This window comes from Saccopteryx leptura, chromosome 1 (genome assembly GCF_036850995.1).
Source record: "Saccopteryx leptura isolate mSacLep1 chromosome 1, mSacLep1_pri_phased_curated, whole genome shotgun sequence".
NCBI classification, from domain to species: Eukaryota; Metazoa; Chordata; class Mammalia; order Chiroptera; family Emballonuridae; genus Saccopteryx; species Saccopteryx leptura.
Window position 1 is genome coordinate 2,757,908 of NC_089503.1, and position 26,292 is coordinate 2,784,199.

Here is a 26,292-nt window from a genome sequence, read left to right on the forward strand (position 1 = left end):
CAGTATGTGGGCCGCAGAGCAAGATCACAGCCGTTCGGCGGGCCGCACTAGGTCTACAAAAGGCAACTGTTACGCAACACTTTTCTCACTGCAGTTGAAAACAAAAAAAAATCAGTACAAGCACAATCGTACATGCAGTTTACTCAGTGTCACAAAACGACCAGAAACTGTAGTTCGCATCTCAACTGCTGTTAACTAAGCTAATATCTAGCTAGGATGCTAGAGAAATGAAAAATACAAGTAGGCCCCTAGGCTTACTTAATTTTATCCAAAATATTTTGAACTTCATGGATTAGTCTGCGGGCCACACAAAATTGTTCAGCGGGCCGCATGCGGCCCGCGGGCCGCGAGTTTGAGACCCCTGGTATAGACCCAGTGATTGCCGTCAAATCCACTTATGCTCAGGGTGATTTCTGCCTTAGTGGTCCCAGAAATAATCTGTTTTCACTGGTCCCCAAGTGTAAAGAGGTTGGCAACCACTGATGGAGAATGTTTACAAGGTTCAGGGGTCGGACAGATCAGTACCAAGCCATGCCCCCCACTGTCTCCCAGCTACTGTGCCCCGCCTGTGACTGTGGGCACCCAGTGGCACCGACTGTCGGCTGACAGACACATCCGGACACACTGGGTCTTCCGGACAGCGTCCCAGCAGGGGGGCCGCAGGGGCCGAGGACGAGCACGGGCACGTGGGGCCCTGCCACGCTCACCCGGGGGACTGTTGCTTTGCTCTGCCAGCCCCACCGCCCGAGATGCAGCTGGCCTTCCCGGCCTGACCGCCCCGCATGACAGTGAGGAGTTTGTCCCAGTGGACCTGAGTGGGGGCCAAGCAGTGGGGGTTGGGGGGCTCGGCCCGCACCCTCCTCAATCGGGGCGGCTAGGCTTGTCAGAGTTCAGGTGCTGATTCTCAGCCCTGAGGAGCAAGAACACGTGAGCGGGGGGCGGTGACACAGCTGCCCCAGTGTGTGGAGGCCTCCCCCTTCCTTCCAGACCCGGACGTGCTGCTGCGGACGGTGCGCTGGGCCGCGGCCAGGACCCGCCTGCTGAGCCAGCCATCGGCAGACGGCCGGCCGCGTGTTTACTCATCAGAACCGGGGGGCCGGCTGAGGGGCCTTTGTGTGGGGCGTCCGCGGGTCCAGTGGTTTGAGCCGGCCTTTTTCCTGCCCAAAGCCTCCCAATGCGCCCACACACCAGGGATTAGCTGACAGCGGTCCGCACGGGGACTGACCAGGCAGTGCTGGCCTGCTGAGCAAGCAGGCCCGGCCCAGTGCCCAGCGCCCAGCGTGTGGCGACGGCAGAGAGTGCGGTGGCCTCGCTGTGGGAAGACTTTATTACTGACGTCTCGGGGCCAGGCTGGCGCGGCCGCTGGGAACAGTCTAGGACCGAGGGCCACTGTAATCGTGACCGGGGCTCGGGGCCCCGCTGCGGGTGTAGAGACGGCCAGCAGCCCCAATGGCCCCGCAGTCACGGACAGCCCCAATGGCCGCACAGTCACGGGCAGCAGCCCCGATGGCCCCGCAGTCACGGGCAGCAGCCCCGACGGCCCCGCAGTCACGGGCAGCAGCCCCGACGGCCCCACGGTCACGGGCAGCCCCCGTTCTGGACCATCTGCAGGTATTCTGCGTGCAGCTTCTCCTGAGCTTCCAGAAGCTTCTTCAGCTTCTTGACTTGCCCTTTGCTCAGCTCCTTGCCCTCCGTGTCGTGTGTGGGCAGGCCCTGGAACACATGAGCACGGGCGTCACTGCTGGGCACTGACCTCTCTGAGCCCCACCTCAGGGCTCTGCTTCTGACCTAACACGTCCACCGGCCTGGCTGCCTGCTGACCGCAATGCTCGGGGCCCAGGGCGGGCACGGACTCACATGCCTGTCCCGGCCTCTGAGACGTGACTGGGTTGGGACAGCCACCCGGGGGCAGGGCAGTGCTCCAAGCAGCTCTGACGTGACCGGCCCAGAAGTATGTGGCAAGTACGCAGCAGGACCAGGGAGGGGGCCTGCGGGTCTTGAGATAGTGAGCGGCCGCAACAAAGAGCCCTAGGGGCAGGGGACATGTCTGGCCAGCTTGGCAGGGAAAACCTGTGCAAGTTCCCAGGCGGTCCCTCTCAGCGCGGCCACGGCAGTGTGTGTGTGTGGGGGGGCGGCCCTGGTACCCTGGGCCACAGGCATTGGACCTTAAACTGGTGCCAAAGGACCCTGCCTCCCTTCCACCTGCGCCCAAACAGAGAGCCGGCTCTCCGGTGTCAGTCCTGTCGTCCAAGTTAACAGGCCTCACACGGGCTTGAAACAAGAGACTCACATTCTCATCGAACCTGGAGTACTTGTCGCGCTCTGACAGGAACAGTTCACCGGGCGGGGTCTTCATCCTGGCCAGCCTGGCGGCCTGGAACACAGACACGCGGTCACCGCCACGGAGCCCACACGGCTCTCGCCCGGGACCACACGCCCGCTCCCCGTCCAGCCCCCAGATTCAGAAGCTGCCAGACGGGCAAAGGGAAGTGAGGGTCAGCTCAACACGGAGGCGTGTGCCTCACTGTGGGAACAGGGGGATTATCGCAACAGCACGCAGGATAAGTCTCCCTTGCCCGGGGCCACCAGCCTCCCCGCAGGATGTGTGGGGCGTGTGCCGAGGGCTGGGTGGGCGCCGCGGGCGGACAGAGCGCAGAGGCACAGGGTGGAAGCCGCCCCACCAAACGCTCTCCCACGCTACCTCCTGTTCTTGCTTTTTCCTGGCGGCCTCCTCCTTTTTCCTCCTCTTCTCCTCTTCAACCTGGGGGCAGTGCAGGAATGGCCATGACTGGTCGGTCCCAGGTCCCCTCCAGGTGGGAGCTGGGACAAAGCAAGGCCCCTGCTGTGCCCTGGGGTGGGGACTGGCCCACCCTAAGCCGGTGAGCATGGGCCCAGGCAGCAAGCACGCTGGCTGTGCTGACCTGGCGGGTCCTGGGTGCCCGGCCGTGCTCCACACAGACAGCCCATGTGGGGAGACCTGAGGGTCAGCTACAGGGTGAGCTGCCTGGAGAGGTAGCAGCCCCGTCAGTGAGTGGCCAGGGGCCACATTGGGAGGGCCCGCAGAGGATGGGAGAGGAGGGCAGAGGTCCGCAGGGGCCAGGGCACGGGGGTGAGGGGGTGGGGGGGAGCCTGGGCTCATTCTGGGCGAAGGGTGGGGGAGGAGCTGTAGGAGCTGCAGGCAGCCCACCTCCCAGCCCGCGGGCGGCATCCTGACAGGGTGAGGGGGTGGGGGGGAGCCTGGGCTCATTCTGGGCGAAGGGTGGGGGAGGAGCTGTAGGAGCTGCAGGCAGCCCATCTCCCAGCCCGCGGGCGGCATCCTGACAGGGGTGAGGGTGGCGGCCAGGGAAGGGGGGGCGGGGAGCGAGTTCCTCGGGCCTGGGTGTGGGGCCTGGGCCAGCAGGGCTGGCTGCCTGTGAGGGGGAGCCCCACAGCTGCCTGGGAGCTGGTCCTGAGTCACTGCACGGACCGGCGTGCAGCCCCGGACAGGAAGGAGGCACAGGTTTGGGCGCTGAAATCACACGTTCTCTCTTGGACACCTTGAGCCTCAGGTGCTCCCTGGCCAGCGGAGCCCTCAGGCAGCTGGCTGGACACAGGGGCCTGGACACAAGCACATTTGGGCCGGGATGGTCGCCACAGAGCCTGACGGGGCGGGGCTGGCGGCCAGGGAGAGGCTGGGGCCGGGGAAGAGGGGGGGGGCGCCATGCCGCCAGAAATGCTGTCTGGGAGGGTGTGGTGCCAAGGTGCCGGGCAGGGCCCAGGAGACACCAGGACCCCAGCTCCGGCAGTCGGGTGGCCTGGCGGGAGGCCGCTGCCCTGAGTCTGATCCGGGAGCTCCTGGGAGGAAGGGGCCACCACAGTGCTGGCAAGCCCCCCTGCGAGGCCCGTGGCCAATGAGGAGCCACAGGGAGAGGCACGTGTGGATGGGGCCCCACGTCCCCAGGCCCCGGCGAGCACTTCCAGATGGCAGAGCTCCCTGGGGAGGGCGTGGGAAGCTGGGCGCTGGCCCCTCAGGAGGCACGGCCGCCCCACGTCACCTCCATGGCAGGGTCACAGCAGGCCACATGCTATGGCTCCCAAGGAGATGCGAGAGCCCGACAAAAACCTGGGTGACTGGCGTGACAGAAATGGGGCGGTCACACGGGTGGACGCCAACGGCGAGCCCCGGTCCCTTGATCCTTCCAGCCACGTGGGATGTGCAGGTGGCTCCTGGGTCTAAATGGGTCCGGCACCTCCCTGGAACTGTACCTCCTCACCCCGCTCGCCTCCCATGCCGTTCCTCTCTGGGCTCGGGCCCCGACCAGCCCACAGGCTCTACTTCTGAACGTCTGCCCAGGCCCTTCGGGGCCCCGTGCTCGCTCGCCACAGGGCCCCTCCCACAGTGCCTGCCCCCACTTCCTACGGGGCCAGGAGGTCAGCTGCCTGCACCCCACAGGCTTCTCCCGAGCCGCCCCCAGCAATTCTTTGTTTTGTGTGTGTGTGTGTGTGTGTGTGTGTGTAAGTGAGAGGCAGGCAAGAAGGGAGAGAGATGAGAAGCATCAACTCTTAGTTGCATCACCCTAGTTGTTCACTGATTACTTCTCATATGTTCCTTGTCTGGGGGACTCTAGCTGAGCCAGTGACCCCTTATTCAAGCCAGCGACTCCTTGTTCAAGCCAGTGACCATGGGGTCAGGTCTAAGATCCCACACTCAAGCCGGTGACCTCAGGGTTTTGAACCTGGGTCCTCAGTGTCCCAGGTCGAGGCTCTATCCACTGTGCTACCACCTGGCCAGGTGCACCCAGCAGTTCCGACGTGAACTGTGTGTGTGCCTGGAGCTCCCACTACAGGACTCCAAGGTCCCTGAGGGCGGAGGCTGTCCTGACTCACGGTGGCCTGAGCCCGGCCCGGCTCCTGGCCGTGAGTGCGCAGTGCTGTCCTAGGCATGTGGGAAGGAGGGTTCTGGCAGCTGTGACATTCTTACCCAGGTGACAAAGGAGACAGCACTTCAGGTAGGAGCCAGGTGTGACCAAGTATGTCAGCCCCACAGTTGACTCAAAATGACTCGTTTTCCCTTAAAATCTGCAAGTTACTTTTTAAAAAGAGGCCCTTCATTAGAAGGTAAGTTATTTTTGTTACCAAACTAACAACTAGCTACCTATCTCATTTATTTTTCCTTCTAACATTTATCAGCCCTCGGCTTTTAATAGCAGTATAACATTGACTATTACAAGGTAAGCATGTAAACCCCAGTGGTTTTCACTTTTTTTTTTCCAGTGAGAGAGGAAGAGACACACAGAGACAGACAGACAGGAAGGGAGCGAGATGAGAAGCATCAACTCATAGTTGTGGCATCTTAGTTGTTCATTGATTGCTTTCTCCTATGTGCCTTGACTGGGGGGCTCCAGCTGAGCCAGTGACACCTGGCTCAAGCCAGAGGCCTTTGGGCTCAAGTCAGAGACCATGGGGTAATGTCTGTGCTCCTACGCTCAAGCCGGCGACCTTGGGCTCAAACCAGCGACCATGGGGTCATGTCTGTGCTCCTACGCTCAAGCCGGCGACCTTGGGGTTTTGAACCTAGGTCCTCAGCGTCCCAGGTCTACGCTCTGTCCACTGCGTCACCACCTGGTCAGACTGGTTTTCACATTTTCAATGACTATCGAGCTCAGGCACTTAATTTTACTCACCCTTTTCTTTTCTTCTCTCTCTTTCAGTAAGGTCTCTCTGTCCACCAGCTTCACCGCAGTTGGCAGTCCTGAAAAGCAAGTGGTCTGTCAGGAGAGCTGAGGCCTGATGTCCATCTGTCCGGCCTCCCTGATGCCTCCCCTACCAGCCGCCCGCCTGGCTCACCACACCCTCCCCACCCCGGCTTCAGCCGAGGGTCCCCTGGAGAAATGCGGGGTGGGCCCCCTCCCTTACTGCTCATGACAGCAAACCCAGAAGTCGCAAAGTAAGATGTGTCATCTGAATCTTTTAAAAAACCTAATAATTTTCTTTGCAAGGTTGAGAGATAAGCTGTGACCCTGGCTGACAATCATGTGACACAGGCCTTCTCCTAAGGGACGGATGGTAAGAAAAGGTGGCCTGTGGTCCAGGGTGAGCAAGGGGCCGCTGGGCCACAGAGCGGGCGCCGTAACCCCCTTTAGACAGATGAGCTGTTGGTGAGGACACGCGAGGAGATCAAACAGCAAGGCCGCCCCCTCGGAAGGGCCCGGGACACCACTCTAGGGTCTTCAACAGGGGACAAACAGTGGTCCTGGGCCCCATGCCAGGACCTCTTCTCGTGGCCCTTTCAGAACACCCCCCACCCAGCGTCCCGCCTCCCTGCCATCAGGGGGGACGCTCCTCCACAATCCCACCTTCGTGGTCTTCCAGCCGTACACCGAGCTCGGGCAGGATGTCGTCCCGTAGGGCGTCACTGAGCTGCAGGACCTCGGGGACTGGGGGCAGAAACAGTGACTCAGGGAGCGTCAGGGACCCTGGGAAGTGTGCCGTCCCGAGCCCCGGAGGGAGCCGAGCCGCCCAGCCAGCTGTAGGAGGCAGGGGGTCCTCACCCCTGCCACCCCTGCCTGTCCTAGGACACTGCTCAGAGGCAGGCGCTGCCTGAGGTCACACGGACTAGTCCCCGGATTCCGAACAGGAGGAGTCGGGCTGGGGGCTGCACCCTGGGCAGGTGCACGAAACCAGATCCTACTGCACAGAAGTGACACTCCTGACAGAGGCTGGCACGCTCCAGTCCGGGAGCCAGGGACCAAGGGCACACTCGCTCTGGGCCTGTGCCCTGAGGTCACTCAGGAGTCCTGGAAGGGCCCCTCGCCCTCTTCACCTGGCCCAGGACCCCACAGCTCCCAGCTCCCGCTGCCTGGTGAGGGCCAGAACAGGGCTGGAGTAAAGGATGCGGCTGTCTGGGGGTACTCGTGACTGGAGATGGGGTGACCCCCTGCAGCTGCTAGCATCTCTCACGGAGAGACCCTGGCCCAGAGAGGGACATGGAAGGGCCAGAAGCCTGGGCCCCTGCCCCACCTAAGTGACACTCATTGGTTTTGTCACGGTGCTCCCGGCCAGGGCTTGTCCCACTCCGAGGAAGGTGGCCTGCCCAGGAGCCGGGAGGGAGCCGTGTCTGGGGGGCCTGCTGGCTCTGAAGTGACTCTTCCAAGGAAGATGACACACATCAAGCAGAGCGGGGGGCAGTGGGGATGAAGATGACCGGTGTGGCCTTTGGGCCTGAATTTGGGGGCCCTGTAGGGTCAGGCACCCTGGACTGCTGGGTGACCCGGCGGCCGTTCCCAGGAGGCGCCGGGCAGGGAGAGCAACCCCACTTGCAGTTAGGAAGTTAGGGACATGGAGCAGAGGGGCTTGACCCTAATCAAACGTGGGCTGGACGCCAGGAGCTGCTCATGCAGAGCTCCCGCTCAGCCTGAATCCGACCTCAGGGCAGAATTCAGCGTGAGAGCCGATAGTAGGCAGGTCAGGGGCTGTATACCAGCTTCGCGGAGGCGAACGGTCCCGTGGGAGCGGGCCCTGTCGCCATCCCTGAGTGCGGCTGGGAGGAGAATGGGTGCCCCGTGTGAAGCAGGCGGACCACACACCCCGTCCCAGGTGTGCCGCGCCTCCAGCAGACCACGGAGTGCGGAGCGGATGCCCAGCTGGCCCCGCTCTGGGCGGCCGTGGTTCGAAGCTGGCCAGAAGGGTGGACGTCAGCCAGCGCTGCCCACCCTACCGGCCCCTGAGTGTGGGCGCAGCTCAGCAGCCTCGACGGGGAAGGGCCGGCTGAGTACACCTGAGTGTGGGCACAGCTCAGCAGCCTCGACGGGGAAGGGCCGGCTGAGTACACCTGAGTGTGGGCGCAGCTCAGCAGCCTCGACGGGGAAGGGCCGGCTGAGTACACCTGAGTGTGGGCGCAGCTCAGCAGCCTCGACGGGCACCTGAGTGTGGGCACACCTCAGCAGCCTCGACGGGCACCTGAGTGTGGGCACACCTCAGCAGCCTCGACGGGCACCTGAGTGTGGGCGCAGCTCAGCAGCCTCGACGGGCACCTGAGTGTGGGCGCAGCTCAGCAGCCTCGACGGGCACCTGAGTGTGGGCACACCTCAGCAGCCTCGACCGGCACCTGAGTGTGGGCGCAGCTCAGCAGCGTCGACGGGGAAGGGCCGGCTGAATACACCAGGGAGGCGTGCGTGGGCAAAACCCCAAGTTCGAGGCACTCACCCCACCACGGCCCAAGTGGGAAATAATTCTGGGGGCCCTGGCTCCCCGCAGGACGCTCCCAGTCACTGTGGCTCGCCTCTGCCAAGCCAGCACGGGGCACTCTCTCGAGCCTGAGCCCGCGGACTCAGCAGGGCAGAACGACTCCGCACACAGAGAGCAGGCTGGACCGCAGCTCAGAGGGCCCGCGTCTGACTCTCCACGCCAAGGGCAGGAGGCAGAGAAACCCCGGCCTCTCACACTCTCCGCGGTCCCTGCCCAGCTGTGCCGCCCTGCAGGGGACACTTGGCATCCAGAGGCATTTCTGGGTGTCACAACTTGGGGGTGGGGGGTGGTGCTCCCAGATCCAGTGAGGAGAGGCCCGGGATGCTGCAGAGCATCCCAGAACGCCCAGGACGTCCCCACAGGAGAGGAAGACCCGCTGTCAACAGTGCTGGCCCAGGGTGAGCCGCCCGGGCCCAGGGGCCCAGCGAGGAGGCCCAGAGCCCGCGGAGCGCCGGCCTCACCTTTCTTGTCCCGGGCGATCTTCCGCACCCCCTCTCTGAAGTCCGACAGCACCTGGAGGTACGGCATGACGGTGCCCTCGAGCTGTGGGAAGACGGGTTTCGCTCCTGAGAGGGGGTCCCCCTCGTGTGGGTCACACCCGCTTCGGCACACGCGCGGCACTGCCGAGAGGCCGGCACAGGCGCATGGGCGCGGGAGAACAGGTAGCTTCCCGCACCCCACTGGTCACACACAGGCCTTCCTGGGAGACGCCATTCCTGACAGGTGGGACACCGTTCCTCCCGGCCAGGGCCTGTGGACACCGGGGCTGGCACCTCAGAGCCGCCGGGTCGAGACAACTATGTCCTCAACCCGCCTGCCATCCACACGCATGCTCGCCCTGCTGTCCCGCGAGCCTCCAGCAGAAACGAGGAGCGGCCAGAGAACACAAAGCTGGCAAAGCCCGTGGGAGGGGCAGAACCCAAAGTGGACGCGCTCGGCTTTACAGAGACTCTGTGTCACATCAGCCGTATTCCCGCTGGCCTTGAGCAGCCTCTCCCCTGCCTCTTCTTTCTTTTTGTGACAGAGAGAAAGAGACAGAGAGAGGGACAGGTAGGGACAAGCAGACAGGAAGGGAGAGATAAGAAGCATCAATTCTTCGTTGCGGCTCCTTAGTTGTTCATTGATTGCTTTCTCATGTGCCTTGACCGGGGAGGGGGGGGTCCAGCAGACCCAGTGACCCCTTGCTCAAGCCAGCGACCTTGGGCTGAAGCTGGTGAGCCTTGCTCAAACCAGATGAGCCCATGCTCAAGCTGGCAACCTCGGGGTTTTGAACCTGGGTCCTTGCGTCCCAGTCCGACGCTCTATCCACTGCACCACCGCCTGGTCAGGCCCTCTCCTGCCTCTTAGGTCATTGGACAGCTACACCACCAGGTTATTAATAACTAAATACAAAAGCTGGCGAGGCCGCTGAGCCTTCAGTGTGGCCTACACCAGTGGTCCCCAACCTTTTTTGGGCCACAGACCGGTTTAATGTCAGAAAATAGTTTCATGGATCGGCCTTTAGGGTGGGACGGATAAATGTATCACGTGACTGAGACAAGCATCAAGAGTGAGTCTTAGATGTAATAGAGGGAATCTGGTCATTTTTTAAAAAATAAAACATCGTTCAGACTTAAATATAAATAAAACGGAAATAATGTAAACTATTTATTCTTTCTCTGCAGACCGGTACCAAATGGCCTACGGACCAGTACCGGTCCGCAGCCCGGGGGTTGGGGGCCACTGGCCTACACTACTCGGGGCCCAATCTTGCCCTGGGCTGAGGGGACGGGACCCTGCAGGGGAGGAGCTGGATTCTGGGGTCCCAGGTCCTTCAACCCTGGCGTGGGGAGGGACAGGGGCTGACCACGCCAGTGTGCTGTGGACGGCTCGGTGCTGACCCAGTACAGCACTCAGGAGCTGCCTCCCCGGGTCCTGAAACAGTGTGGGTCTGGAATTGAGCCCATGAACTGCCAACAGCGTGGACCACGTGGCACCCTGGGGCCCAGCAGGCTCACCCGGTGCACTTCCTGTGGACCAGTGAGGTCCTGGGACCCACGTCCACAGCCAGCGGAAGACCCCACACCACCCCCGGGCGTGGGACATGGGAAGCACTCTTTACTCCAGTTCAGGGGACTGTTTCTAACTCGGCGCTTTCAGAAAAGGAAACGAGCTTGTGAATAAAGCAGCCGTGGGGCCTCTCTTTCTGAGAAACACCAGAGACGTTCCCGGAGGGCCAGGGCCAGGGAATGCCACAGCGCGAGTGCCAAGGCTGGCACGGGCCCTGGCGGCTCAGGCACGGAGCCCGGCGGTGCTTCTCACGGCACAGCTGCCCGCTCTGGGAGCTGCGGCTTGGGGGCGTCTGTCCACGCCCCGGGGGCCATCCTGCCTTCCTGCTGACTCAACTCCCGTCTTTATTCAGTGGCACCTGCTGCACTGCACGTGAGCACGCAGACAAGCGTTCTAGTCACACAGCGGCGGCACGGCCCTGACAGGGAGGGGGTGGCAGTCCGCTGAGGGGGACGTGACTGGGCACACGTCACGTGACAGTTATCACATAGCAGGACCGTGTGTGTCCGCCCTCACGCCAAGCACGGCCGCCCCTGGGGAAGGCTGTCTCGAGCCCAGACCTGCCAGACAGGCGGCTCAGCGGGGGGACTCCCTATCTGGGCTCAGGTGGCTCAGCGGGGGGACTCCCTATCTGGGCTCAGGCGGCTCAGTGAGGGGACTCCCTATCTGGGCTCAGGCGGCTCAGCGGGGGACTCCCTATCTGGGCACAGGTGGCTCAGCGAGGGGACTCCCTATCTGGGCTCAGGTGGCTCAGCGGGGGGACTCCCTATCTGGGCACAGGCGGCTCAGCGGGGGGACTCCCTATCTGGGCTCAGGCGGCTCAGTGAGGGGACTCCCTATCTGGGCTCAGGCGGCTCAGCGGGGGACTCCCTATCTGGGCTCAGGTGGCTCAGCGAGGGGACTCCCTATCTGGGCACAGGCGGCTCAGCGGGGGGACTCCCTATCTGGGCTCAGGCGGCTCAGCGGGGGACTCCCTATCTGGGCACAGGCGGCTCAGTGGGGGGACTCCCTATCTGGGCACAGGCGGCTCAGTGGGGGGACTCCCTATCTGGGCAGAGGCGGCTCAGCGGGGGACTCCCTATCTGAGCACGGGCGGCTCAGCGGGGGGACTCCCTATCTGGGCACAGGTGGCTCAGCGAGGGGACTCCCTATCTGGGCTCAGGCGGCTCAGCGGGGGGACTCCCTATCTGGGCTCAGGCGGCTCAGCGGGGGACTCCCTATCTGGGCTCAGGTGGCTCAGCGAGGGGACTCCCTATCTGGGCTCAGGCGGCTCAGTGGGGGACTCTCTATCTGGGCTCAGGCGGCTCAGCGGGGGGACTCCCTATCCGGGCACAGGCGGCTCAGCGAGGGGACTCCCTATCTGAGCACGGGCGGCTCAGCGGGGGGACTCCCTATCTGGGCACAGGCGGCTCAGTGAGGGGACTCCCTATCTGGGCACAGGCGGCTCGGCGGGGGGACTCCCTATCTGGGCTCAGGCGGCTCAGTGGGGGGACTCCCTATCTGGGCACAGGCGGCTCAGTGAGGGGACTCCCTATCTGGGCACAGGCGGCTCGGCGGGGGGACTCCCTATCTGGGCACAGGCGGCTCAGTGGGGGGACTCCCTATCTGGGCAGAGGCGGCTCAGCGGGGGACTCCCTATCTGAGCACGGGCGGCTCAGCGGGGGGACTCCCTATCTGGGCACAGGTGGCTCAGCGAGGGGACTCCCTATCTGGGCTCAGGCGGCTCAGCGGGGGGACTCCCTATCTGGGCTCAGGCGGCTCAGCGGGGGACTCCCTATCTGGGCTCAGGTGGCTCAGCGAGGGGACTCCCTATCTGGGCTCAGGCGGCTCAGTGGGGGACTCTCTATCTGGGCTCAGGCGGCTCAGCGGGGGGACTCCCTATCCGGGCACAGGCGGCTCAGCGAGGGGACTCCCTATCTGGGCACAGGTGGCTCAGCGAGGGGACTCCCTATCTGAGCTCAGGTGGCTCAGCGGGGGACTCCCTATCTGAGCACAGGTGGCTCAGCGGGGGACTCCCTATCTGAGCACAGGTGGCTCAGCGGGGGACTCCCTATCTGAGTACAGGCGGCTCAGTGAGGGGACTCCCTATCCGGGCACAGGCGGCTCAGCGAGGGGACTCCCTATCTGAGCACAGGTGGCTCAGCGGGGGGACTCCCTATCTGAGTACAGGCGGCTCAGTGAGGGGACTCCCTATCCGGGCTCAGGCGGCTCAGCGAGGGACTCCCTATCTGGGCACAGGTGGCTCAGCGAGGGGACTCCCTATCTGAGCACAGGTGGCTCAGCGGGGGGACTCCCTATCTGGGCACAGGCGGCTCAGCGGGGGGACTCCCTATCCGGGCTCAGGCGGCTCAGCGGGGGGACTCCCTATCTGAGCACGGGCGGCTCAGCGGGGGGACTCCCTATCTGGGCACAGGCGGCTCAGCGGGGGGACTCCCTATCTGGGCTCGGGCGGCTCAGCGGGGGACTCCCTATCTGGGCTCGGGCGGCTCAGCGGGGGGACTCCCTATCCGGGCACAGGCGGCTCAGCGGGGGGACTCCCTATCTGGGCACAGGTGGCTCAGCGAGGGGACTCCCTATCTGGGCTCAGGTGGCTCAGTGAGGGGACTCCCTATCTGAGCACAGGTGGCTCAGTGAGGGGACTCCCTATCTGGGCACAGGCGGCTCGGCGGGGGGACTCCCTATCTGGGCACAGGCGGCTCGGCGGGGGGACTCCCTATCTGAGCACAGGTGGCTCGGCGGGGGGACTCCCTATCTGGGCTCAGGCGGCTCAGTGAGGGGACTCCCTATCTGAGCACAGGTGGCTCGGCGGGGGGACTCCCTATCTGGGCACAGGCGGCTCGGCGGGGGGACTCCCTATCTGAGCACAGGTGGCTCGGCGGGGGGACTCCCTATCTGGGCACAGGTGGCTCAGCGGGGGGACTCCCTATCTGAGCACAGGTGGCTCAGTGAGAGGACTCCCTATCTGAGCACAGGTGGCTCAGCGGGGGGACTCCCTATCTGGGCTCAGGCGGCTCAGTGAGGGGACTCCCTATCTGGGCTCAGGTGGCTCAGCGGGGGACTCCCTATCTGAGTACAGGCGGCTCAGTGAGGGGACTCCCTATCTGGGCTCAGGTGGCTCAGCGGGGGACTCCCTATCTGAGTACAGGCGGCTCAGCGGGGGGACTCCCTATCTGGGCTCAGGCGGCTCAGCGGGGGGACTCCCTATCTGGGCTCAGGTGGCTCAGCGGGGGGACTCCCTATCTGGGCTCAGGTGGCTCAGCGGGGGGACTCCCTATCTGGGCTCAGGTGGCTCAGCGGGGGGACTCCCTATCTGGGCTCAGGTGGCTCAGCGGGGAGACTCCCTATCTGGGCAGAGGCAGCTCAGCGGGGGGACTCCCTATCTGGGCTCAGGCGGCTTGGCGGGGGGACTCCCTATCTGGGCTCAGGCAGCTCAGCGAGGGGACTCCCTATCTGGGCTCAGGGCCACAGGTGCGAGGACCAGCGAGTGGGCCAGGCTGCCACGTGGCCGTGCCCTAAGTGAAGGCGGGGACTGTCCCTTCTAGTCGGGTCTCCTGGGGTCGAGCTCAGCACAGCACAGATCCTCCCAACTGACGGCCAGGGAGGGAGGCTGTTCCAGCTCCTCTGACCTTCCGCTCACGGAGCTGGGGGGCAGGTGACCACGCTCAGTTCTCCCAGCAAGATGGAGACCGGGCCCGAGGCTCAGCCCGTGAGGCCCCGTGCGGGGGGGACTGAGTGTCGGCCTCCAACGTCCCAGGTCTGCCCCAGCTGGGGACCGGGGACCAGGTGTGGGAGGGAGGCGGGTGCCCCTGGCAGTGTGCCGTTTCCCAGGGGACGGGCGACCCGAGGGCAGCCCAGCGGGGAGACTCGGGGCCCGAGTGGGCTGCACTCACGTCTACGCTGCTTCCAGGTCCTCCGACAGGGAAACCCAGGGAGCTTTCCTCTTCGATGGCCCCGAAGATCTAGGAAAAGCAGATGTGTGGGAGGAAACGGGCCTGAGAGTGGCGCTCGCTGACTGGTCCACAGGCATGTGGCTGCACACGGGGGGGGGGGGGGGGGGGGGGGCAGCCGGCCACTCCCACTCGGGTCCTGCCCGCAGCAGAGCCCCCAGACCCGGTCAGCACGGAGGTGCACACGGTGAACAGCTGTGCACCAGGTGGCCTGTGGGTCAAGCCCACGTGTTCTGCTTTCCAAACAAGACGGGAGGAAACTGAGGCAGACGGCTAGCCGCCGTGTCCGATCTGCCCCGAGGGACAGAGCGCCCCCTGCAGCATGGCCGTGGGGCTCCACTCCCCCGGCCGCCCGCCCGCGTGCACGCACAGAGCCGGGCGCGGCGCACCTTCAGCATGCGGGTGAGGTACAGCGCCACGCTCTGCAGCAGAGCCCGGTTGGGCCTCCTCCTGGCCGCCTTCCGGGCGGCCATGTACAGGTTGCACTGGCTGACCAGGGCCCGCATTTCCTCCAGGACGGTGCGAGTGTCGACGTTGTCGCAGAGGGCTTCGTGAACCGCCGTCTTCCTTTTGTAAAAGCTGAGCGGGTGGAGGAGGGGTCGGGGACGTCAGCCCACCACCACCGCAGCGTCCACGCCGGTCAGGGCAGCGCGGTCCCGGCACACCGGCCGCCCCAGGGGGAGGCTCCACCTCACCTCTCGTTCAGCTCTGCCTCCTCCTCCTCCCACTTCTCAAACTGGCCGGTGACGTCCACAGGAGAGCGAAGGATGTCCTTCACGTTTAAGAAGAACTCCTACAGTTAGGGAGTTCCGATGAGCAGTGCCCGCCTGGGGGACAGCTTTCGGGTCCGAGAGCTCGCTGTGGACGAGGGCTGCGGCTCTGAGCTCCGCCTCGCCCGCCCGGGGAACCACGCGTGGCACCGCCCAGCGCCAGGGCACCAGCTCCCTCGCTCCCTCGGGGCTGACACGGAGCTGGTCCTCCCACCCACGTCCCGCCCTGGGCCAGAGGACAGCGCCTCCCGCAGGGGACACCAGGGGCACGGAGCTGGTCCTCCCCGCCCACGTCCCACCCTGGGCCAGGGCACCAGCTCCCTCGCTCCCTCGGGGGCTGACTCGGGGGCTGACACGGAGCTGGTCCTCCCACCCACGTCCCGCCCTGAGCCAGAGGACAGCGCCTCCCGCAGGGGACACCAGGGGCACGGAGCTGGTCCTCCCTGCCCACGTCCTGCCCTGGGCCAGAGGACAGCGCCCCCCGCAGGGGACACGGAGCTGGTCCCCCCGCCCACGTCCCACCCTGGGCCAGAGGACAGCGCCCCCCGCAGGGGACACGGAGCTGGTCCCCCCGCCCACGTCCCACCCTGGGCCAGAGGACAGCGCCTCCCGCAGGGGACACGGAGCTGGTCCCCCCGCCCACGTCCCACCCTGGGCCAGAGGACAGCGCCCCCCGCAGGGGACACGGAGCTGGTCCCCCCGCCCACGTCCCGCCCTGGGCCAGAGGACAGCGTCTCCCGCAGGGGACACCAGGGGCACGGAGCTGGTCCCCCCGCCCACATCCCGCCCTGGGCCAGAGGACAGCGCCTCCCGCAGGGGGACTCACGCTCATGAACTTCTCGTACTGCAGGGCCGACTCCATGGTGTTGCTCGAGTAGTCCAGCGTGTCCTTCCACGAGTGCATGAGGAAGGCCAGGCGCAGCTGCCTCGCTGTGGGGAAAGCAGGGCAGCGGCTCCCTCAGCCTCCCGGCCACGACCACGGCCACGGCCACGGCCACGGCCACGGCCGCCGAGGAAAGCAGCCTGGGGTCTTTGGGAGCGGCCACGGTTTACCTGAGTGCTTCTTCAAGGCGTCCTTGATGGTGATGAAGTTTTTCAGCGACTTGGACATCTTGCAGCCCGCGATCGTCAGGTGGCCCGTGTGCAGGAAGTACCGCACCCAGCAGTCATTTTCAAAGTAGGCCTGTGCGCGCGGAGACGGGGGGAAGGGCAGGGCCCTGAGTCCCGTGGCGCCCCGGTGTGCCGGGGAAGGTGCCGGCCATGCTGGGGCTCAGGGGGACCCCCCAGGTCGACGAGCAGGGAAGGTAACAACTGGTTTGCATCCAGGCCTGTCTGTCGCCAGAGGCCAAGCTGCTCATGTGGGAAATCAGCCCAATTCATTAGGGTTCGAGCTGTTTCCCAGACAGATCCTTGACGTGGGAGGCAGGCTTCACTCAGACGGCCCCCCTGACAGGCCTGCCCCCCAGGACCGTGCCTACCTCCGACTGTGCCAGCTCATTGTCGTGGTGGGGGAACCGGAGGTCAAAGCCCCCTCCGTGGATGTCCATCGAGGCTCCCAGGAGGGTGCCCGCCATGGCGGAGCATTCGATGTGCCACCCTGGACGACCCTGGGGACCAAACAGCCCAGTGACCGGCCGCCCTGAGCTTCACTCGCCCCAGTGTTCTGACCCTCAGCACCCCTGAGCTCTCTGGAAACAGGTGTCCCACCCCAGCGGGAAGTGCAGGGGACCCGTTCTGTGCAGTCCCCGTGGTTCTGTGCGGAGACTGTGCCACGTCCAGACTCCGAGCACTCGGCCAGGAGCGGGGCCACTGGGCATGTTGTCACAGGACATGTCAGGGTGACCTCGGCCCCAGGAGCTCGCAACACTCAGATCAAAGCCCACTGGGACAGAGGGGCCTCCGAGGTGGTCCAGCAGCCCCACCCCCAGCTGCAAGACGGGTAGACAGAGGCCCTGGAGGAGAAGTGACCAGCACACAGGCCCGCGAGGCTCAGTGGCAGGTGGACTCCGGGATGGGGCAGCTGTGTGCTGCCCTGGTGCAGAGCCCTCCCATGACGGGGCCCCACGCGCCCTGCATCTTCCCCTGCTCACCTTCCCCTTGCTCACCTTCCCCCTGCTCACCTTCCCCCACGGGCCCTGCGCCTTCCCCCTGCTCACCTTCCCCCACGGGCCCTGCGCCTTCCCCCTGCTCACCTTCCCCCACGGGCCCTGCGCCTCCCCCTGCTCACCTTCCCCCACGGGCCCTGCGCCTCCCCCTGCTCACCTTCCCCCACGGGCCCTGCGCCTCCCCCTGCTCGCCTTCCCCCTGCTCACCTTCCCCCACGGGCCCTGCGCCTCCCCCTGCTCACCTTCCCCCACGGGCCCTGCGCCTCCCCCTGCTCACCTTCCCCCACGGGCCCCGCGCCTCCCCCTGCTCACCTTCCCCCTGCTCACCTTCCCCCACGGGCCCTGCTCACCTTCCCCCACGCGCCCTGCTCACCTTCCCCTGCTCACCTTCCCCCACGCGCCCTGCGCCTTCCCCCTGCTCACCTTCCCCCACGCGCCCTGCACCTTCCCCCTGCTCACCTTCCCCCACGGGCCCTGCTCACCTTCCCCCACGGGCCCTGCACCTTCCCCCTGCTCACCTTCCCCCACGGGCCCTGCTCACCTTCCCCCACGGGCCCTGCACCTTCCCCCTGCTCACCTTCCCCCACGGGCCCTGCTCACCTTCCCCCACGGGCCCTGCGCCTCCCCCTGCTCACCTTCCCCCACGGGCCCTGCGCCTCCCCCTGCTCACCTTCCCCCTGCTCACCTTCCCCCTGCTCACCTTCCCCCACGTGCCCTGCGCCTCCCCCTGCTCACCTTCCCCCATGCGCCCTGCTCACCTTCCCCCTGCTCACCTTCCCCCACGCGCCCTGCACCTTCCCCCTGCTCACCTTCCCCCACGCGCCCTGCTCACCTTCCCCCTGCTCACCTTCCCCCACGCGCCCTGCGCCTCCCCCTGCTCACCTTCCCCCACGGGCACGGCCAGCACGGCTCCCCCGGCTTGGAGGCCTTCCACAGGGCGAAGTCACTGGGGGACCGCTTCTCGCTCAGGCGCTCTGCCGAGATGCTCAGGTCACCTGCGGACAGGCAGGAGGGACGGGCTACTCAGTGCGGCCCGAGGGACGCGACCGTCTCACGTCAAGGCCAGTGGGGCGTCCTCGGGTCAGTCAGGCCCTTGGACGGGTTTCCGTTTATTCGTGTGGTCAAGCACACCCTCACGCTTACCCTGCCCAGACTTTGGGGCCATCTCAGCGTCTGGGTTTAGGAAACCCTACTTGTGAGCTCAGGAGTCCCTGCCTGAGTCACAGGCCAGTGTCTGAGGCTGTTGACCGTGGGCCTGGCTCGCGCCTACACTTCCTTAGATGCTCAGCCCTGCCACCCACGGCCAGAGCTCAGGATAGGTGACAGGCTCTGGTCCGAGACGAGGCGATGTCACGGCAGCAGCTCGTGGGCATGTCTGGGGACCCTTGGCTCGCACAGTGGCCTGCATGACTCAGCTGTTGCTTGGTGGCATGAGAACCGGCTAGACCTCTGCGAGCGGCTTCTCGGGCCTGAAGGCGGCCAGTAGGGACACTCACAGAACCTCCTGTGTGCACAGACGGAGGTAACAGACGGAGGTAACGGGGCGGAGGCTGCAGGCCCCCAGGGAGCAGAGAAGCCGGTCAGCGCTGGTCCTGGGGACACAGTCTGTGTCCGGCAGGGGCAGGGAAGAGAAACGACGTTTCCCAGAGAAGAGGAGCACGGTCAGCACAGGACACTTGCAGACCACGTGCCAGGCCCAAGGGACACACCGGTGTTGTGGAAATGAAAGCCTGCCGGCGGCCCAGCCTCCACAGAGAATCCCCGTGGTAACGGGCTAAGAGCCGGTGACGGGGGCAGGGCCCCTTCCTGGGTGCTGGCAGCCCGTCACGGGACACTCGGGAACAGGAAGGACGCTCTCAGTGTCAGGGTGCAGACCCAGCGTGACCTCAGAGACCCCTCTCCAGCCGTCAGGTGACAGAGGCACGCGACCCCGAGAGCCGGCCGGGGGGGACACTAGGGAAGGTACACCACCAACTTTCCGATGACGAGACATGTACTAAACGCAGAGTACTTGGGAAACACGAGAAAGGATCAGGAAAAACGGCAGAGTCACAAACACGGGGACAACCGCTGCTGACGCTCTGCGGTGCCCGATCGCAGGTCTGTGTCACTGTAAACCCATCAACCAGAGCACGGACACGTCCAGCTGTGTCACCGTAAACCCGTCAACCAGAGCACGGACACGTCCAGCTTTGTCACCGTAAACCCGTCGACCAGAGCACGGACACGTCCAGCTGTGTCACTATAAACCATCGACCAGAGCACGAACACGTCCAGCTGTGTCACCGTAAACCCATCGACCAGAGCACGGACACGTCCAGCTGTGTCACCGTAAACCCATCGACCAGAGCACGGACACGTCCAGCTGTGTCACCGTAAACCATCGACCAGAGCACGGACACGTCCAGCTGTGTCACCATAAACCCATGGACCAGAGCACGGACACGTCCAGCTGTGTCACCGTAAACCACCGACCAGAGCACGGACACGTCCAGCTGTGTCACCGTAAACCCATCGCCCAGAGCACGGACACGTCCAGCTGTGTCACCATAAACCATCGACCAGAGCACGGACACGTCCGGCTGTGTCACCGTAAACCATCGACCAGAGCACGGACACGTCCGGCTGTGTCACCGTAAACCATCGACCAGAGCACGGACACGTCCGGCTGTGTCACCGTAAACCATCGACCAGAGCACGGACACGTCCAGCTGTGTCACCGTAAACCATCGACCAGAGCACGGACACGTCCAGCTGTGTCACCGTAAACCATCGACCAGAGCACGGACACGTCCGGCTGTGTCACCGTAAACCATCGACCAGAGCACGGACACGTCCGGCTGTGTCACCGTAAACCATCGACCAGAGCGCGGACACGTCCAGCTGTGTCACTGTAAACCATCACCCAGAGCACGGACACGTCCAGCACGCAGGGACCCAGGCCACGCGCTGTCCTGGCTTCCTGTCCGTTCTGTCCCTGTCCGCGGGGGTTTCTCCAGGAAGCATTCGAAACATTGGGCGTGGCGCCGTGACGTCCTCACGTCCTCTCTCAGCCACAGTCTTAGTGACAGACTGCACACTAAGGTTAACTTTTTTGTCACAAACATGGTTGCTCAAAAATGTTCTGTCACAGGGAGAAGAGGACCTCGCTCTGCACACCCCTCCCCCTTCACCAGTGTCACTCTTTGGTGACACTGTTATTTGCTCAAGATCTTTTCCCCCATTGATTCGGGAGAGGCAGAGAGAGAAGCATCAGCTCGCTGTCCCACTCAGCTGTCCACTCACTGGCTGCTTCTCGCATGTACCCTGACCGACCAGGGATCGTACCTGTGACCTTGGCGTGCCAGGACCACGCTTTATCCACTGAGCCGACTGGCCAGGGCCTGCTCAAGATTTTATAAGTAAGAGAAGTGAGTCACACACCCTTTCCCTCCCTTTCCCCATCCTCAGTGTGACCGCAGAATGTCAGCAGGGTCTGTCACCGTCACCCAGACGCCCGCTGTCCTTGGCAGGGTGAGCAGGCGGGCTGCACAGGCCCGTCCCCAGCACCCCGTCCCTGCTGGAGTGCTGGCATTCACATGAACAACGACACCTCGGGGCTTCCTTGCAGTGAGGTGACAGAAGTGGCAACATCCCCAAAGGGAGCGCGTGTCCCTCTTCGTCCCTTGTTTGCCCCTGGGTTCCTTTCCTCTCGTCCCTGCAACGTAAACCGGCCCTCGCGTCAGCCGGGGAGAGGACAGGCCACGCACAGAGCCGTTTAGAGGCCAGCCGGCTTCTCTCTGTCCGCTCAGCACTGTCCCTGTGGAAAGCACAGGTCTGTCAGTTTTATGTGCCCCTTCCGTGTCAACGGTAATTCAGCCATTGTGGTCAGTGTGTGGTCCCACGGGGAGCCACTCTTTGGGACTTTACGGGACTCCTTCATGTGGCCTGGTGAGTGGTCCTATGTGCGGCCCTTCAAGGAGTGGACCTTCCTCAGCTCCCAGGGGTGACATTCTGACCTGTTAGGCCACTGCCACTAATGTGCACTCAGCCGGCCTCTCCGGGGGTGAAGTGTATCGGCCCCGATAGACGCGGGTGCATTTACTTCCTCGCTCCAGAGACCTGGAGGTCATGCCGTCCAGTTCACAGTCCACGACCGGCCCCCTCGGGGGACGCAAGGCTTTAGCATCACGCTGATGTCCCCTTCACTCCGGGGAACGTAGTCATCCTTAAACGCCAGCGGGTCTCGCATGAACGCTGCTGAGCTAACTCAGTCTGTCTCTCCTTAAACGCCAGCGGGTCTCGCATGAACGCTGCTGAGCTAACTCAGTCTGTCTCTTCTTAAACGCCAGCGGGTCTCACATGAACGCTGCTGAGCTAACTCAGTCTGTCTCTCCTTAAACACCAGCGGGTCTCGCATGAACGCTGCTGAGCTAACTCAGTCTGTCTCTCCTTAAACGCCAGCGGGTCTCGCATGAACGCTGCTGAGCTAACTCAGTCTGTCTCTTCTTAAACGCCAGCGGGTCTCACATGAATGCTGCTGAGCCAACTCAGTCTGTCTCTTCTTAAACGCCAGCGAGTCTCGCATGAACGCTGCTGAGCTAACTCAGTCTGTCTCCTTAAACGCCAGCGGGTCTCGCGTGAACGCTGCTGAGCCAACTCAGTCTGTCTTTTCTGGCCGCGTCTGTGTCGTCTTGTTTTGTTTTCGGTTCTGATATTTCCTTAGAACACAGCCCTGAAGGTGAAATGACCTAATTGAAGAGTATTTTGCCTGACTGGTGGTGATGCAATGGATAGAGCGTCGACCCGGAACTCAGAGGTCCCCAGTTTGAAACCCCAGGGTCACTGGCTTGAACACAAAGGTCACTGGCGTGAGCCCCAGGTCACTGGCGTGAGCAAGGGCTCACTGGCTCGGCTGCAGCCCCCGGTCAAGGCACGTATGAGAAGCAATCACTGAACAACTGTAGCGAAAGCAACTACAAGCTGATGCTTCTCATCCTCTCTCTCCCTCCCTGTCTCTCAAACAAACAAACAACAAAACCTAATAATAATAGCCTACTGCTGACCGGAAGCTTACCAATCACACCTAAGCAGTTAACACAGACTTTGTCTGTTATATATACTGCAGTCTTACAATAACTAAGGTAGGAATAAGAAAATGTCATTAAGAAAACCACAAGGAAGGGAAAATACTTCTACAGTGTTCATGGGGAAGGGCGCCAGGTAGGTGAACCCCTGCAGTTCAAACCTGGGGGGTTCAAGGGCCAGCTGTGTTTGTTTGCTTATTAAAAAATGATACATGTCACAGCGTAGCTCAGGAGACTCCTAACACCCCTCTGAGGTGAGGACGTGTGGCCTGGGAATCCCAGTGCCTCCGCGGCCCCCACCCCGCTCACCTTCCCCCTCCTGCAGGGCGCTCTGGTCGCCCACCGCCTCGGGCACCAGCTTCCCGTAGGAGTGTCTCTCGCTGGACGCAAACTTCACCGTGTCGAAGTAGACGGACCCGTTCGAAGCGTAGCTGGAAGACAAAGCAGAGGCTGGGGACAGCGCGGCCAAGGCCGGGGACAGTGTGGGCCGAGGCCAGAGACAGTGTGGGCCGAGGCCGGGGACAGCATGGGCCGAGGCCGGGGACAGTGTGGGCCAAGGCCGGGGACAGTGTGGGCCGAGGCCGGGGACAGCATGGGCCGAGGCCGGGGACAGCATGGGCCGAGGCCGGAGAAGGCCGGGGACAGTGTGGGCCGAGGTCAGGGACAGCGCGGTGGAGGCCAAGGACAGCACGGCTGAGGCCGGGGACAGAGTGGGCCGAGGTTGGGGACAGAGCGGGCTGAGGCCGGGGACAGAGTGGCCGAGGCCGGGGACAGAGTGGGCCGAGGCCGGGGACAGTGTGGGCCGAGGCCGGGGACAGAGTGGGCCGAGGTTGGGGACAGAGCGGGCTGAGGCCGGGGACAGAGTGGCCGAGGCCGGGGACAGCGTGGGCCGAGGCCGGGGACAGTGTGGGCCGAGGCCGGGGACAGAGTGGGCCGAGGCCGGGGACAGAGCGGGCCGAGGCCGGGGACAGCATGGCCGAGGCCGGGGACAGAGTGGGCCGAGGCCGGGGACAGTGTGGGCCGAGGCCGGGGACAGAGTGGGCCGAGGTTGGGGACAGAGCGGGCTGAGGCCGGGGACAGAGTGGCCGAGGCCGGGGACAGAGTGGGCCGAGGTTGGGGACAGAGTGGCCGAGGCCCAGTCAGCCCTGAGCCATCACAGCACAACCTGATCGGGCACAGGGCTGACAGGCTGCAGCCAGCCCACCTCGTACCTCTGTGACGCGATTTTCGAGGCCACGGAGCTGTGTGGGCTGAGTGGGGAGGTGACAAGGACACCTCACACAGCAGAGGCAAAGTCCCCACGCCCCGGCAGGCAGCCTGCCACTGTTCACAGAGCCTCCACCCCACGTCCTGTGAGCATGCTGCCCCATGCTGGCCTGCCTCGGTGACACTGCCATCCTGGGTGACATGCCCTTGCCTCTCTCTGTGTTCTGCCAACCCGCAGGGCCCGGCCAGGAATGCCCTGCCTGCTCTCACCCCGGACAGGCCGTGTGCTGCCCTGCAGAGCCCGTGTTCACGGGGGAGAGGGCGGTGTGTCTGGAGAGGCTGCGCTGCCCGGGCCACACTGGGGCGCCCGCCTGCTCCCCAATGATGGGGGCACATCGTTGCCCGGGGCAGGGGCACAGCAAACAGGTGCCACGCTGCAGACCATACCGGGTTCCTGTCTGTGCTTCCACTTGCAGGCGCGTTCTGAAAGTGCTAAGTTTCTATGCAGAGAGGCACCCCTGGGGCAGGGCCACCAGCTCACCGGTGCCTCAGGACATGGCCTCTCCAGTGCCCGCACCATGACGCCAACACTGCCAAAGACCAGCAGTGCCCTGCATGCCAGCGCGCTGCTTTGGGCCCGTGACTGACGGTCCGCACTGTGGGCTTCCCAGGGGACCGCGGGCCAGGTGCTGCCGGCATCTCTCAGCCTCGCCACAGAGCCCAGGGCAGGCTTCGGCCGAGCGGAGGCGCTGGTCGGCTGCTTGGGTGGGGGTGGCCCTGAGCTGTGTGAGCGAGCCCGCTGGGGCTCAGGGGCAGGCCGGGGCAGCCAGTGCCACCCTCTTGCCCAGGGGTCCCCAAACTTTTTACACAGGGGGCCAGTTCACTGTCCCTCAGACCGTTGGAGGGCCGGAATATAAAAAAAACTATGGACAAATCCCCATGCACACTGCACATATTTTAAAGTAAAAAAAAACCGGGAACAAATACAATATTTAAAATAAAGAACAAGTAAATTTAAATCAACAAACTGACCAGTATTTCAATGGGAGCTATGCTCCTCTCACTGACCACCAATGAAAGAGGTGCCCCTTCCGGAAGTGAGGTGGGGGCTGGATAAATGGCTTCCGGGGGCCGCATGCGGCCCGCAGGCCGTAGTTTGGGGACCCCTGCCTTGCCCCTCCTCCCTTCCTTGAACAAAGACGGGGTGTCTGCATAGCTAGGTGCCTGTGCGCATGGCAGCCAGCACCAGGGAACCCCCAAGAGAAGAGTCCTCTTGTGCGGCGCCCCAAGGCTGAGCTTCCGTGCCAGCAGGGAAGGGGTGTGAGTGTGAATGGGGCGCACGGTGTGCCCAGGCCCGCAGGGTGCAGGGCTGGCCCCCAGTAACTCAGACTGTGCGCTGGGCTCTTTCAAGAGGTCGTAAGGTAAAACAAGGCAGTCAGTGTGGGCCCCGATCCGGTACAACGGGTGTCCTTACACGAGGAGACGCGGGGCCCACGCGTGCAGAGGAACTGCGTGTGCAGACGCAGCGAGGGGGCAGCCACCTGCAGCCCAAGGGGGGGGTCCTGCAGCGGCCCCTCCCTCACGGCCCCGAGGGACCAGCGCTGCCGACACCGTGATCTCGGGTCTCGGGTCTCCGGTGCTGTGAGCCAGTCCCCGGTCTCAGCTGCCCGGCCTGGGCCTCTGTGACGGCAGCCTCACGGGACCACGGTGGCCCGGCTCCCACGGCTGTCTCAGGTGGAGAGCCGCTCTCCCGGAAAACACCCCGGCATGCCGTGCGGACCGAGGAGGGCCCGGAGCTCACCCGTAACCGTTGTCCACAATCTTCTGGACGAAGTTCACGATCTCCGGCACATACTCACTGACCCGGGTCAGGACATCGGGAGGGAGAACCTGCGGACGGCAGAGACAGCCGGTCCTGGTCCTTCCTCCCTGTGCGCTGGCCCGGGAGCGCCCCTCGCGCCTCTGGCCCGAGACCGCCGGGGCAGGACAGCCGCCGCACTCACGTTCAGGGCTTCCATGTCTTTGTGGAACTCCTCCTCCCAGAACTTGGGCAGTTTGGAGAAAATGGAGTTGTCAGTCACCTCACTGCCGAGGGTGGAGTCCAGCCAGTCGGAAAGCAAGTCCTTTGCCTCTTCCAACAGCACCTGAGAGAAGGAAACAGAGCCACACGCGCCGGTTGTACGGGGTCCCTCCAGGGGGCCCTCTGCGCCATGTCAGCCTTGATCTGGGCGTTACCACCCCCAGGGCCCGCAGTGTGCACGCGAATGGCTCAGCACTGAGACCCCGTACACGGGAGGATCAGAGGCACGGCACACGCGCGGTGCTCACCCCCAGCCCCGCAGTCGAGGGCTTACAAAAAGGATCACAATGGGAGACGGCCGAGGGTTAGATGGACAGATGTCAGTCCGGAGGGAGGTCTTTTCAAAGCCCACGCTGCCCTGAGGATGGTCAGAGGCCATGGACCGGAGATGCCGCCCGTGCCACGCCCACCCCAGTGCGGCGCTGGCAGGAGACGCTGCCTGTCACCACGCGCTCACATCAGGGAGACGCGTCCCTCCGTGACCTCACAGAACACCGAGCAGGATGGGCACCAGACACGCTACACCTTGGCATACCATTTTCAATACAGGCAGGAAAGCAAAGGCAGAGAAAGAAACCCCAGAAGGGAAGAGGTCGGAGGAAAAACAAGGTCAGGACTTCATCCGACGAACCCTCCGGACCCAGGCAGCAAGAGGGGGCGCTGAAATACTTAAAGCACTGAGAGAAATAAACCACCCACCTCAACCTCTGTGTTCTGTGAAACTGCCCTTCAGATGCGACTCTCCAGACAGACAAGAGTCGGGAGAGCCTGTCGCTAGCAGACCTGCCTCGAAAGAGACGTCAGAAGTTCTTTAGGGAGAAGGAAAACGACATGCCGGGAACC

At 63.9% G+C, this 26,292-nt stretch overlaps 1 protein-coding gene across 2 annotated transcripts in view; it reads right to left on the bottom strand.

Annotated features, from left to right (window-relative positions):
* Positions 1-1,308: 1,308 nt before the first annotated feature.
* CARS1 (cysteinyl-tRNA synthetase 1) overlaps positions 1,309-26,292 on the bottom strand; it is a 45,804-nt gene continuing 20,820 nt past the window's right edge. For both annotated transcript variants that reach the window (XM_066380218.1, XM_066380131.1), the window contains 16 exons: positions 25,373-25,513; positions 25,171-25,259; positions 22,473-22,594; positions 17,980-18,092; positions 16,471-16,599; positions 16,046-16,175; positions 15,819-15,922; positions 14,918-15,015; positions 14,612-14,801; positions 14,166-14,234; positions 8,688-8,769; positions 6,336-6,416; positions 5,664-5,731; positions 2,702-2,761; positions 2,291-2,374; positions 1,309-1,713 (listed from right to left, as the gene is read on the bottom strand). In XM_066380218.1, coding sequence (XP_066236315.1) covers positions 1,579-1,713; positions 2,291-2,374; positions 2,702-2,761; positions 5,664-5,731; positions 6,336-6,416; positions 8,688-8,769; positions 14,166-14,234; positions 14,612-14,801; positions 14,918-15,015; positions 15,819-15,922; positions 16,046-16,175; positions 16,471-16,599; positions 17,980-18,092; positions 22,473-22,594; positions 25,171-25,259; positions 25,373-25,513 — 1,695 coding nt within the window. In that variant the 3' untranslated portion in view covers positions 1,309-1,578. The remainder of the gene's footprint in view (positions 1,714-2,290; positions 2,375-2,701; positions 2,762-5,663; positions 5,732-6,335; positions 6,417-8,687; positions 8,770-14,165; positions 14,235-14,611; positions 14,802-14,917; positions 15,016-15,818; positions 15,923-16,045; positions 16,176-16,470; positions 16,600-17,979; positions 18,093-22,472; positions 22,595-25,170; positions 25,260-25,372; positions 25,514-26,292) is intronic.